The sequence below is a fragment of the Trichoderma aggressivum genome (assembly GCF_033847375.1).
Source record: "Trichoderma aggressivum f. europaeum strain CBS 100526 chromosome Unknown scaffold_015, whole genome shotgun sequence".
NCBI lineage: Eukaryota > Fungi > Ascomycota > Sordariomycetes > Hypocreales > Hypocreaceae > Trichoderma > Trichoderma aggressivum.
The window spans coordinates 72,545-85,609 of NW_026946381.1; the positions used below are offsets into that span (position 1 = coordinate 72,545).

The following is a 13,065-nucleotide window of genomic DNA, read 5'->3' on the forward strand; positions in this document are numbered from 1 at the left end:
GAATATAGTGCTTAAAATAGTACATACAAGTCTGCTGAACTTTGTCCCGGAAAAGCCGAACGCCGAACGCTCAAGTGGGTTTGGTCGTCTCTCGAAATGCGCCGCATCGGCTAAGGAGGGAGTGAGAAGCTGCTCTCTCCAGTCTCCGGGCAAGAGGATCAAAAAGATAAGGTAAGACACCGAGTCCAATCACATGCTCGCATGTCTTTAATAATTGCCCCCCCGACGTTCGACTTCACCCCATATCGGAACTGTAAATGATACGACTACAGCATCACCTGGCAGAATACTAAAAGAGCCGAGAATTCCCTTGCTGCCGTCTCCCCCATCTTTCATTCGTATTCTATGCCCATCTACCAACGTCAGTAGTACTTCGTACGTCGCCGGGCATTTATGCTGCAGTCGAGTACTCGCTTGGTACCAGCGACTCGGTTGTCGACGGCCCGCCCGCCTCGGGCCAACGGACCAAAGCTGGATCAAATATTTGCTAGCACTGGATGCCATACGAGCACCACCACGCCGACGCTTCCTCCTTCTAGAGAAATGCATGCAAAATACTCGATGAATTCCGTCATCCAGCGAACGGTTCACCTAATCTACTAATTCTATTGCCCATGTACACCGTACCCTGTCGCCTGTCCCCTCCCCCATTCAAGCACCCCCACAGAGTCGTTAAGTCGCTTTCACATGTCAGCATCTCTTACTGCCCAGGATACAGTAAGTAGTATTTCGCGCAGCAATATAGACTGCATGGATGGAATCTCGAAGAAGTATGAAACTAGAATTTTATGCCCAACGCCTAATTCGAGACTTTTGCTGCTCAGACTGAACATCCGGATTCTCCGCTACATATTACATAAGTACTTGTATAGCGACGCACAAGTAGACTGGTACATGTAGATGTATGCTCATCGACATCTCAACGTCTGAACAGATGTCTGCTTTTCTCAGCCTCTAACAGTCTCAAGAGCCAACCGATATTAGCATGACTTGGAATAATGAGTGGCAGATCTCGAACAGAGGAGTGGGTCGGTATATCTCTTTGATGCCAGGCAAAACACACGACATGATACCAAGACAATGTGCATGTACCCAGCAGCGCCGGAGATCCAGGAGGCTCGAAGTGCGGAAATCGTGATTAATATCTGACCATGTCCACTGAATTGTAACATTGGCAGCCCTAAGCTTACGAGGTGTAGGTTTGTACCTTATGTAGCTCTATTGCCCGGCTTATGATCCACGTAGAAGCATATTGCGGACCACACACGAGCAAGGGTGTCGAGTGCCGTACGGCCGGATCTCCATAATTCGATGCTGCATCTCCCCTTCTTTCTTTTTGAGAGCAGACAACGCCTTTCAGGCATTTGTACCTGCATATCTGCTCGGTGGTCACATCAAGTTTCCCTTTAGAGTGCCTGCTGTTACGTCCAGGAAGCGAGAACAAGACTCGCATCTAAGAGCTGGGGTTGAAGTAAAGGTGCCTCATTGATTGCTTCTAGTATTTGTTGTCATGTAGATCAGTCCCAATCCCGTTTGGGTGTCACACTATCCCCTCCAGATCTCATATGCCGCTCTCCTCTGAGCCATATGTCAAAGTTCCACGGTTTGTATCCGGTATTCGAAAATGACATTCTTTTCCAGGATTAACATACAATATAGTGTTGGAGTACTTGTTGAGATGTCATCATATAAAGTGTTTCTTTCAGTTCATCTCTTATCTCGCATATTTAAGAGGGGTATGCGGGTAGGGTATGCTTCTTCACCTTAACATTCAAGAATTGTATTACTTTGCCACATATTATGCCTTGTAATCTAAATATTCTACCCAGAGTTGCAAAGTTCGTTTCGTAGTATGGAGTTGTAGTGACAGAGTTTGTCAGCAAATGCTCAGCCTTTAACCACACATTGACTATAATTCCGCATAATGAATTGGCTTTTCTTCTCAACGATTTGCACTCCCCATTCATTTCCGTAAGAATAATTACAATAAAAACAACTTCATTACACATAATTGCTTCTCATATCTCATTCGTAGGCAATATTCGGGCCTAGCCACTATACCCGCCCTACACCTTCAGTCACCACCACCTCCTGTATCCCTAGTAACCCTGACAATAACCCTGCCTCTCATTAACTGAACTCTGGGAGACTACATGGGGCTTCTTGCGCTTATATTGAACCACGACTAATAATTCCAATTCGTTTCTACTACAAGTCTGATGACCGCTAAGGTGTTATATGTGCAAGCAATGCTGCTGCATCGATCAAGGTCTTGCTGTTCCATCAAGGTGATACCGCTTGACCAACCCCTCGCTACATGTTTGTATCTATCACGGAAGTCTGGTTACTAGAATATGGCGTCTTCTGAGATATTGAGGGATTGAAATAGGTTGGGATGCGACTGTGATGTATACAGTGTTGCAATATAGGTACCTAATACATACGCTGATCTATCTAAAGTACTTCTACCTATTCTATATCATAGCCCGACCTCCAAGGAAAATTAAGTAATAGGTATAATCAGAGATTTTATTGGCTAATACCCCTGCAATTGACTAGATTGTTCCCTCCGTCGCTTCAAAGTGATAGTGGCTCTTATCTCGCCTTGTTGTGTTTTGATTTGCCAGATTGGCCTGCTAAATTTCGAGGCTGAGGGCACCTCCATGTGAACAATCAACCTGTGAGAAGGCTGGATGCAATGTCATGTGGTTTGCAGCACATCCGCTGCCTGGAGCGGGGTCAGGACTATGCTTTTCCGTTTGGAGACTTATCCGTCCCCTCGAGACTTGTGAAAGCGTTTGTGCCTGTCTTTCCTTTCCACGTGGGCATTTTCTTCCAGAGCGGCCGTCTGCAGACTGACACTATGGCTACTACACAAAATCCCAAGCTGTCATTTACACAAGTCGTTTGGGCTCACGTGGTCATTCGGCGTAGGAATGCTCGGAGAAGGTAACGCCCAGGTTTACCGCCTCTAGATATCAACCAGGTCACTTATTCTATGCCGCCCTATAGTGCGCATCGCGGCCGATGGGATGAAGCCTTCCGCCTCCTGAACCAGAAAGACAAGGCGACACTTGACGCCGATAGAATTAATCGGTTTCAGGCAGAGGATTTTATTCGATGTGTCGAGAATAAACAAGCATACTGCGAGTCGAAGCAGTGGACTCTCTTCACGAAAAACGATGGTACAAAGGTGAAAATCCGAGATGTCCTGGGCAAGATCGCATCGTGGGTCAAGAAATTTGAACCTCTCGGAGACGCTGCCACACATTTTGGTCCAGTTCACGCTTCATTGCCTTGGGCAGGGGTAAAATTTCTGATTGAGGTACGTATGCGTCACAAATCCTTTGGGGCCAAGTGCTAAGCGTGCATTAGATTACTGTTAATGAATTTGAGACGTATGCAAAGATGGTGGAGGGATTGGAGATTGTCTCTCATATAGTTGTACAAGTCACCCAAGTAGAAATGAGCATATTGGGGTGGGGAGGCTTCAGGTCAGTACTTTCCCAAACTATTGTCGACTTATACGCCAAGATATTGAAATTTCTGGCAACCGCTCGGCGGTTTTTCGATCAAAATGCTGGCGGTAAGCTACTCTATTCTGATATCTTCAATATGTATATATATATATATATATATATATACATATTACTAACTTTGGGCCAGTTCGTTGGGTCAAGGGTATATTCCAACTCTTGAAATCAACAGTGAAGGAATTCATTGACGGTATCTCCTCTACGATTCGCGAAGTGTATGACTTATCAAATGAAGCACGGTGGCAACGTATGACAAATCCGTCCTTATTATTATTATTATTATTGCTGGCACTAAGAAAACGTCATCCAACCAGACAATACTGCAAAGAGTGTAGAGCGCCATAGTGAGCTGCTCTCATCTCTTAATGTCCTCAAGGAGGCGATCACCAACACCACGAAGTCTGTTAACGACAGCCGAGCTCAAATTCGAGATTGGCTAGCTCCAGTATCGACCGAAGATGCTCGCAATGAGACCAAGGCTATTCGTCACGGGTCTACATGTGACTGGGTGCTAGATCTTGCTGCGTTTCATAGTTGGGCCACTTGCGAGGGCAAGACATCCAAGATATTCTGGCTTCATGGGCCCGCGGGCTTCGGCAAGACCGTCCTATGCTCGAGAATCATCGATCACATGGAGAGTCAGAGCAACTCATATGGCCGAGTCTTGTTTTTTTTCTGCTCTGGACAAGATCGTGAGAGGGCACATCCATTCACGATTTTAAAATCGTGGATAGGACAACTACTCGCCAAAGACGACACGGCTGTCCAAGTTGCTATAAAAGATGAGCAGCTGCAGCAAAAGATCGGCGAAGGCGTCGCCATCACAGAAGCTGACCAGGACTGCCTCTGGTCACTATTTCGCGAAATGATCAAAGAGGTGTCACACTGCACCCTTGTTATTGATGGGTACGACGAATGCATTGAAACCTCCATCGTTGTCTCGAAATATCACACTAGATCTTGCCGAATTCATTTTCTCCAGGAGCTCATAAGGGCAATTGATGGAACAGGAGCGCACGTCCTTCTAGTGAGCCGCAGTCAGCACGACATCAAGGAGGTTGTGATGGGATGTTGCGGAGGCGCAGAATTTGTGAGAGTCATCGAGCACCCAATCACGAAGGACGACACAATGAAGGATGTGTCATCGTTCTCGGAGGCACTCTTTGCAAGAAAAATCAAAATGCCGCCTAAAAAGAGGAGTGACATGGCAGTCAAGGCGGTCGAGAAGAGCGAGGGCATGTTTCTCTGGATTGCTCTGCTCGACAGAAGGCTTTGGTCGGGTGCCACTAAGAGGGAAGTAGAGGCGCTGCTATCCGAGACGCCCAGTGCAATAGACGAGGCCTACCAGAGGGAGCTGAGCAGGATCCTGTATCCTAGAGTCGACCAACGTCACGCGGAGCGGGTTGTGATGATTCTGAAATGGGTCCTCTTTGCTGCTCGTCCTTTGGCAGTGCGCGAAATGGCCGAGGCTCTCGCTGTCTCTTCCAACGACTCCCAATCAAAATATCCCCACGAGGACCTCCCAGATCCTTTCACAGAAGAAGACTTGGACGAAGATTATGTTGACAACTACATATTGAAGCCCTGTGGATCCCTCATCGAGCTGCGCAAAGAGCATGCAGACACCCTGTTAGCATCGCAGACTATCCATTTCGTCCACTTTTCTGTCAAAGAATTCCTACTTCGAAATCTCTTCGACATCAATGCGTTGCTGGACCAAATCAATCGAGGCAATCAAAGCGACAGAAAGCTATGTTTCGAAGAAGAGAAGATTGAGCATCATCAAATAGCAGGTCTTTGTCTCCAGTACATGTGCTACGATGAATTTGATGATGCATCCAACAACGGCATGGAAAGCCCAGACGCTTTCTTTTGCACTTATCCATTCTTTTCCTACACTGCGACTAGTTGGCCAGACCACTTCTATCGAGGTCAGTCCAGCAATACAGGGTCTAATATGTCAAACCTAGTGTGGAATTTGTTCAAAACGGCGCATTGGAAGGTCTGGGCAGAGCTGTTTGAAGCAAAACTGCAAGACACTGGCCGAGATTCGAGTTGTTTACAACGGCCTGCCTGGATGAGGTCTCATGGCCGTGCCGACAGTGGCTATGGATCTCTGGACATAGGCCAGTTGGAAGATTCAGAGAACGAAGGGGACGACTCAGACGAGAATGCAGACGACGCTTCTTTCGAAATTTCGACGCCAACTATAAGACGAAAAATCAGTCCGTCTCCGGTGTACTACGCAACTATCCTTGGCCTCGCAGACATCGTGGAGCGCTTAATCGAGGAGGGTAATAACTGCAACCTCCTAGGAGGTGAATTAGGTACTCCATTGCAGGCAGCGGTCGTGAATGAGCAAGAGGCTACGATTGAGGTGCTGTTGAAGCACAAGGCCAACGCATCTCAAAAGGGGGGGAAATATGGCACTCCTCTAATTGCTGCGGTTATTCTGGGTTCTGAAGACATCTTTGATAAGCTTATTGGCAGCTGCAAAGACATTGATGCAGCAGACAAGAGCGGGAAGACTGCGCTGCATTATGCCTGCGGCTTGGGAGCTGTTGACATGGTGAAGAAGCTCGTCGATGCAGGCGCGAGCCTGAGCTTGGCGTCCAAGTCAGGCCGCACGCCTCTGATACGAGCGATTGCACAGAAACAGACCAAGGTGGTAGAGTATCTCCTTGGGAAGGGTGCTGATGCGAATGAGAAAACGCGTGAAGGGGTCCCGCCGCTTTTCTTCGCCATCGAGGCGCGAGACGAAGATATCGCCAAGCAGCTGCTCGACCATGACGCTGACCCGCACTACCAAACAGAATGGGGTTCAACTGCACTACACGAGGCATGCTTTGTAACGTCAGCACATCTTACTCAGTTGCTCTTGGAGCGCGGAGCCGCGGTGGATGCGGCAGACGTGGACGGCTGGACGCCGCTACACTGGGCTGCTCAGAACAACTCCAAGGAATGTACTATTCTGATGCTCGACTCTGGCGCTTCGCTGTTGGCTGGAGCGAATGCCTATACGCCATTTACCATTGCGGTAAGACAACGCGCCACAGACGTGATCGAGGCGATGAACAGCCACGAGGAGAGGAGTGCTTCTGGTGCAGCTTCGCTGCCCGCTAGACTGGCCATTGCGCTCGAAGAAGGTTATGTCGACTTGGTTGGGAGGTTATTTGAGAGTCTCGGCTGGCCATCCCTCAACGCCGACATGGTTCGAGATATCCTAACCGTTGCGCTGAAGGCTGAGCAGCAAGCCATCTTCCACCAGTTGAAATCGAATGTCCTCGGACTTGACGGGCCGGAGAGGAGTCCTACGGACATGGGTGAGGATCCAGTCTGGTCCGATGAGGAAGAAGACATGCTCAGGGGCCAGTACTGGGGCAGCGACCTACAGAAGGCGATGGTGCTGGACACTGCCTGGCAGCACTTCTCAGGGGCGCGTGACATCGTGCCCGATGCCATGCTGCCAGTCGCCCTCGCCAACCGCTCACATGATGTGGTGAAGCTGCTGCTTGAGCGCGGTGCCAACCCGTATCGCCAGCTCGGACGGTGGTCGTCGTCGTCACCAGTCCTGCTGGCTGTCAAACAAGACTCACGAGAGCTTATGGCCCTTGTACTCGCCAAGAGCCGGCACTCTGCCGCTAAGAGTGTCCTGCTTGAGGCCATTGAGGCCTGCGCTCGTGACGGCTTGAAACGCAATGACATGGCTAAGCTTCTAATCACGCATGGGGCGCTAGACGCCGACCCTGACGCTGCTGAAGACAATGACGATCGCGATGATCAAGACCTTGGGTGGTGGACGCGCTTACTCGTAGGGGAGTGGAAAGGAAATTACAACTACGCCAACAGCTCGGACAGGTCTGAGGATCCGACGGGGTTTCACATCAAGACGGTTTTTGGGGGACCTCCGACCGCGCTGAAGAAGGGCCTCATCTTGTTTTCCGGCGGTGGAGAGGATAGGGTTGCAGAGTTTGTCGTGTATGGCCAGGTCATGTCGAACAAAGCCGTCAGGTTCGTGAAGCTGTACCCCGACTTTGGGTGGGCGTACAACGGCAGAGTTGAGAAGACCCACGCCGGCGAGTGCCATATGAAGGGCCAGTGGGCCAGACGATTTGATACATCCGAGGCCCAAGGCGGGTTATTTTCGCTGGAAAAGGAGCTGCCGACGTGAGTCTTGTTTAAAACGATTACTTAATGCTTCTCTCAGATTTTGTGGAATGACTTTCTGACATACGTAGGAGGATAGACGATATGGATCTTTAAACCCTTGCTAGTGACTGCTATACACTACCTTCAATGTTGTTTATACATCCATGTTGATAAGGGACCTCCTGGGTGGCGGAAAAAAGGGAGCTCTCTGTTTCTATATATATGTACCCAGGGCGTTAGCCTATCCCTTCCGTCGAAGCGGCCTATTTGGTGAGACTTTCAACGAGTATCAGTATAAAATCATTTGATAAACTTTGGTTTTGAAAACAGTGCCAAGTAATGCAATAGTGATTCAGATGGGATGTTGTGACAAATTCTCTAATCTACTGCTTCCTGGGACTTTCCGGGTCGTGCGATATATCATCTTGCGGGGGCGTAATTATGTATACAACACAACGCGACTATACTTTGCATAACTACAGAGATGTGAAGCCATAGAACATGAAGTTATTCGCGTCTATCGGTTAGCATCGCCTATTTGTACATGTCATTATTGAGATCGGTTACAGACCGTGCACAAGCTGGGGAAGTGAGCACGGTCCAGCCGCACATCTCTTCCGTTGATCCGGCCCCTGAAGGATACATGTACTCGTACGGGGGAGACGATTATTGAGAGGTGGAGGCAACTCCATTGAAAGAAATAGGCGAACGCAGCGGTTACAGTATTGTCAACCGTAACAAATCAAGATTGGCAGAGAATGCCAACAAAACATCAAATGCAACTCGGTTTCTATTTGGTAGGGTTGCGCGGCCGCGGATCCATGGCCTGGTTGATATCATTGAGACTACATGTACTTGATGTGATGTAGGTTTATGTCCATGTAGTTGGCAAACAAACGAATTAATTTCTGTTCTCAGTCTATGGGGTTGAATACATTTATGATATAATACACGGTAAGCAATCTCTAAGCCTCTTACAGCTCAATCTCCTTCAACCGAATGAAGCACTTTGTCGGCTCCCTCGCAAACTTCTGCACCGCGTCGTAGCCGCCCAGCTTCTCCGGGATGGGCAAAAACTCAAAGTTCCAGATCATCAGCGCAAAGTGAATCTTGAGCACTTGAAGGGCCAGCTTTCTTCCATAACATCCCCTAAGTCCCAAACCGAATGCCAGCGATGGGCCAGCCATCGTGTTGAACACCTCGGTGCCGGTGTCCGGATCCGTCTCGAGCCAGCGTTCGGGAGCAAACTTGGCAATGTCATCGTCCGACCAGGCGCGAGTCAGTGCTGACTTGGCCGTCTGGCGGGCACCCGGGCTGCGAGCCTCGTCTGTAAGCTTCATATTGGGTTCGAGGTAACCGGGGCCATTGGCCATGAGGAAGACATTGGTGCCCTTGGGGATAGTGCGGCCGAGGACGGTGGCATCCTGCTGAGCCTGGCGGACGACGAAAGCGATGGTGTTGGAGTGGCGAAGAATCTCTTCAACTGTGGCATCCAGGTAGGGGACTTGTGCGGTGCTGAGTTCTGCGTAATTCAGGCTGCGCTTCTCCTGGACGGCAGCTGGGAAGGCCGAGCGGAGCTCGTCACGGAGACGGCTCTGCGCGGCAGGGTTGTCGGCCAGCATTTTGACGCCCCAGGCGAGGGTGGTGGCAGATGTGTCGTGGCCAGCAGTCATGAAACCAAAGAATTCGTCGGCAATGGCACCCTTGCGGTAGTCGGGCTGGCGGCCTTCTTTGATCGCCACATCACGTTCGCGAAGGAGGACGGAGTGAAGCGCGCTCTTGGCTTTGATGCTGGGGTCTTTCTCGATCAATCGGACGGATTCTTCCACCTTGTCCTGGATGTACTTGTCCTTGATTGCCTTGGCCTTGATCATGTAGGGGAACTTGCGGATGACCCAAGAAGTCAACACCGGGGCAGGAGAGAGCTGAGTGTCTGTGACCGAGTTGGCCAAGGTGAGCACAGCCGAGAAGATATCCGGAGTGTAGCCTTCGGGGAAAGTGATGGGCTCATCGACATCATCAGGGAACACGGGTTCAAAGTTGTCCAACGCCTTGATGCGCTGGATGGTGTTGGTCTCGCTCTCGAGAAGGCCAAAGGAAGAGGCAAAGATGGTGTCCAAGGTAGCAAAGGTGACATCGTGGTGGGCCGAAAAGGGACGGCCCTTGGCCATGTCGCACTTGATCTTCCACAGCTTCATCAGGGTGCTTGCGGCCATGTAGACTTCAGGCGCGCTGACCTCGCGGATGAAAGTCGGGGCCATCAAGTGGTTGATCAGGTTCCGGTTGTTTTTGAATCGAGGGTCGCTCGAGATGAATTGGATATGTTGCTCTGGCAAAATGCCATTGATGAGTTCGCCGAAGAATTCGCTACGGTCGAATTCTTTGATTCTCCGAAGCAGGATATCTTGGCTTTCGAAAGGGTCTGTCACCACCACCCATGGCAGTCCTCCGGGCTTGATGAAAGCCTGCACAATAGGACTTTGATGGCGAGTGTTGAGGGACGTTAACCAGCACTATTCTCATTCAAAATTCACATGTTAGCAATCTGCATCCGCCAGCTGATATTGTGAGCAGTGGCAGTGGGACAGTGACTTACGAAAATGCGTTGTGTACGCATCACATAGCCCATCATCTCGGGCACATCACCAAACAGCTTTGCTGCCGCATCTTTGTTGTATGGGATATCAGGGATTGGCTTTGGCAGGATTCGTCTGTATGCCACATACAGGGCAACGCAGACGATCCCCACGACCCAAGCTCCTCCAGAGGAGGCAATCACCGCCATTGTGTTCAATAAAGGGTTGCTTTACTAGTTTCATACAAGTCTGAGTTTAACAATCACAAACGAAAAAAAAGCAAATAGGATTCAGCTTCCCATTGAAAAACTACAGAATCCAGCAGCCTATAACTTCAATAGAATCCTGGCCCCCTCCATGAGTGAGTACGAGCAACCGCATGCGAAGCATCCAAGGGACCCTGGCTCGCCCCTATACTACATGAACAAATTTCTTTTGTAGTCCAGACTCAGCCCGTCCGGAACTCTGAAACGAATCCACCGTACTACTAGAAGGCCAGTAGAAGCACTTTTGAATTAGTCTTAGGTTGCACCAACGACGTTGGCACGTTGCTGGGGGCCTGGCCGCTCTTCCAGTCGTTTCCCCAACCTCTCCGCTCAAGAGACCAAGATTTGGCTGCAGAAATCATACTCGTACGTCGTCCCAACTAAGGCCTGTCCACTGATGTGTGTTTAGCGTTGTACCCACTGGACAACTGATGGCCGTCGCTGTAAACCTTGCCGATGTCGTGAGTAACTCTTTATAACCCTGCTTGGTCATTTATTCGGTTAGATGGTTGGGAATACGTGGTTTGTCCCCTGCCCATTGGTGCAACCTTGCAACGGCTGAGAGGCAAGGCAAGGATGAAGACAAACGGCATGAACCTGGCCCACAAAAGGTAATCTGTCAACCAGGTACAGTAAGATGCGGAGAATGTTCTCCGTAGTTAAAATGCCCCAGATAAAGTTAGTGATCGTCTATGACTTTCTCGTCCCGTTATTTAGTCAGACGGATGCACCCGGCGGATACCCACGTAGCTTATTTCTGGCTTTATCTTCTCCATTGTACTTCGCACGCTGACCTGAGCCCTTGTAATACGGATGGACTCTTTTTGCCGGAGCCCTGGCGCCCTCCAACGGCACGGAGGTAAAAGTAGTGCCAGTTTCCCACGGCGAAGGATTCACATCACCAGGGGCTGCGACTATACGTATACAAAGTACGGAGTAGGTTCATTAACCGCGGTGCAGGGGAGCCCTGCCGCGGGTGATCCCATCCATCTTAGAACCGGCATAAACCTGGTAGCTTGCAGAGTCCGTCTGCACTCCTCACCGTAGGTAGCTTGCCTGGTCAAGCCACTTCATTTGCAAGAAAACTTTTAACCAGAAGACTTTTATAAGCCTTGTTTTTCTAAAAAGTCCGCTGACCCGACTTTTTAGTGAGTTGCTTGCTCTTTTTCACAAAGGCGAGTTTGTGTTCCAGACTGGTTGCACATCTTTCAGTTTGCTTGGCGGCTGTGCGAAACAGCGCAACAATTCAAGATGCCCAACTCTATGGCTCCGGCCATGAACGTTACAATGATAGTTTGCAGCGCACTATCGTTGGTCTTCATGAGCCTGCGATTCCTCAGCAAACACCTTGTGTCCACGAAGCTCGGCATTGATGACGCGGTGCTTCTCTTTTCTTGGGTAGGGTTGCGCCATGTCTTGTCTCTCGGAAACTGCCCGCCTAACTCTTCATGTCTTTCTAGTTGCTTTTTGTGACATTCATTGTCCTGTCGATTTATGCTACAAAGTTCGGGCTCGGGAAGCACTATGAAGACGCGGATTTGACACTGCTGCCGCGTCTGCTATACCTATTACCGATTGGCCAATTCTTTGCCGTCATCTCGGTTGCCGTGTCCAAGTCGTCCTTCATCTTGACACTACTGAAGCTAGTGACTGTGGCCTGGCAAAAGGCCGCGTTGTGGTTCATGCTTGTGACCATCAACGGGTCCATGTTCAGCATTGCTGTCGTTCAGTTCTTTCAATGTTCGGTTCCGCCTACTCCAGGATGCGTTCAGAACGACGCCGTCATCGGGTTGGGGTCGTACGCAGCAGGGTACTCAGCCACCATGGATTTAGTCCTTACGGCATTCCCAGCCATTATTATCTGGAACTTGCAAATGAAGAGCAGTGACAAGTTTGGTATCATTGCCTCTATGAGCTTGGGCATAGTGTAAGTTGTCTCGCACCCTGAATATGTCATTGACCTCGGAAATTGGAGCACTTGCTAACTTTGAAACTTGCAGAGCCGGTGTTGTGGGTATCTACAAGACTTCCACAATTGGCCTTGTTGCTCGTAACGCCGACTTTACCTACGGAACGGCCTTCCCCCTGATCTGGCTTTCTGCTGAAGTCAGTGCAACTGTCATCGCCGCCTCAATCCCCTTCTTTAGGCCGCTAGTCCGCATGGTTAAGGGCACAGAGGCGAAGGACTCTTCCTACGCTTTGTCCAAAGTTAGCCGGCCTGGCACGAACCCTCTCAATAGAACCCACGAGCAGCTAGAGGATGACAGTAGGAGCGACCAGTTTATCTTGAAGCCGGGCGCAAACAATATCTTGCGCGAGACAACTTACACCGTCCAGCACAGTTACGAGGGCGAAGACAAAGCTAGCGATACTGACCACTCTCACCGTAATGCTTACTAGTGCGCGAATCTCATGACAGTCAAAGTGGTGTATGAATCTTGAGTTCATTTTAAAAAGGACATAGAATTAATTAATGGCTACAGTGCCTTTCGTCTATACAATTTGCCAATTTCCACATGTGATGCCGTTTCTAAAAAA

The 13,065-nt window shown here is 49.6% G+C and overlaps 3 protein-coding genes across 3 annotated transcripts; 2 read left to right on the forward strand and 1 right to left on the reverse strand.

Moving 5' to 3' along the window:
- Nucleotides 1-2,998: 2,998 nt before the first annotated feature.
- Triagg1_4653 (uncharacterized protein) lies at nucleotides 2,999-7,799 on the forward strand (the record flags this gene model as incomplete). The annotated part of the gene is made up of 5 exons (XM_062899080.1): nucleotides 2,999-3,325; nucleotides 3,376-3,586; nucleotides 3,667-3,783; nucleotides 3,851-7,703; nucleotides 7,775-7,799. 5 exons carry the CDS (start codon nucleotides 2,999-3,001, stop codon nucleotides 7,797-7,799), a joined length of 4,533 nt encoding a protein of 1,510 aa, XP_062756233.1.
- Nucleotides 7,800-8,659: 860 nt separating this feature from the next.
- Nucleotides 8,660-10,470, reverse strand: Triagg1_4654 (uncharacterized protein; the record flags this gene model as incomplete). Its single annotated transcript, XM_062899081.1, has 2 exons — nucleotides 8,660-10,198; nucleotides 10,282-10,470. 2 exons carry the CDS (start codon nucleotides 10,468-10,470, stop codon nucleotides 8,660-8,662), a joined length of 1,728 nt encoding a protein of 575 aa, XP_062756234.1.
- A 1,308-nt stretch (nucleotides 10,471-11,778) lies between these two features.
- Triagg1_4655 (uncharacterized protein) lies at nucleotides 11,779-12,927 on the forward strand (the record flags this gene model as incomplete). Its single annotated transcript, XM_062899082.1, has 3 exons — nucleotides 11,779-11,925; nucleotides 11,988-12,454; nucleotides 12,528-12,927. 3 exons carry the CDS (start codon nucleotides 11,779-11,781, stop codon nucleotides 12,925-12,927), a joined length of 1,014 nt encoding a protein of 337 aa, XP_062756235.1.
- Nucleotides 12,928-13,065: the final 138 nt, after the last annotated feature.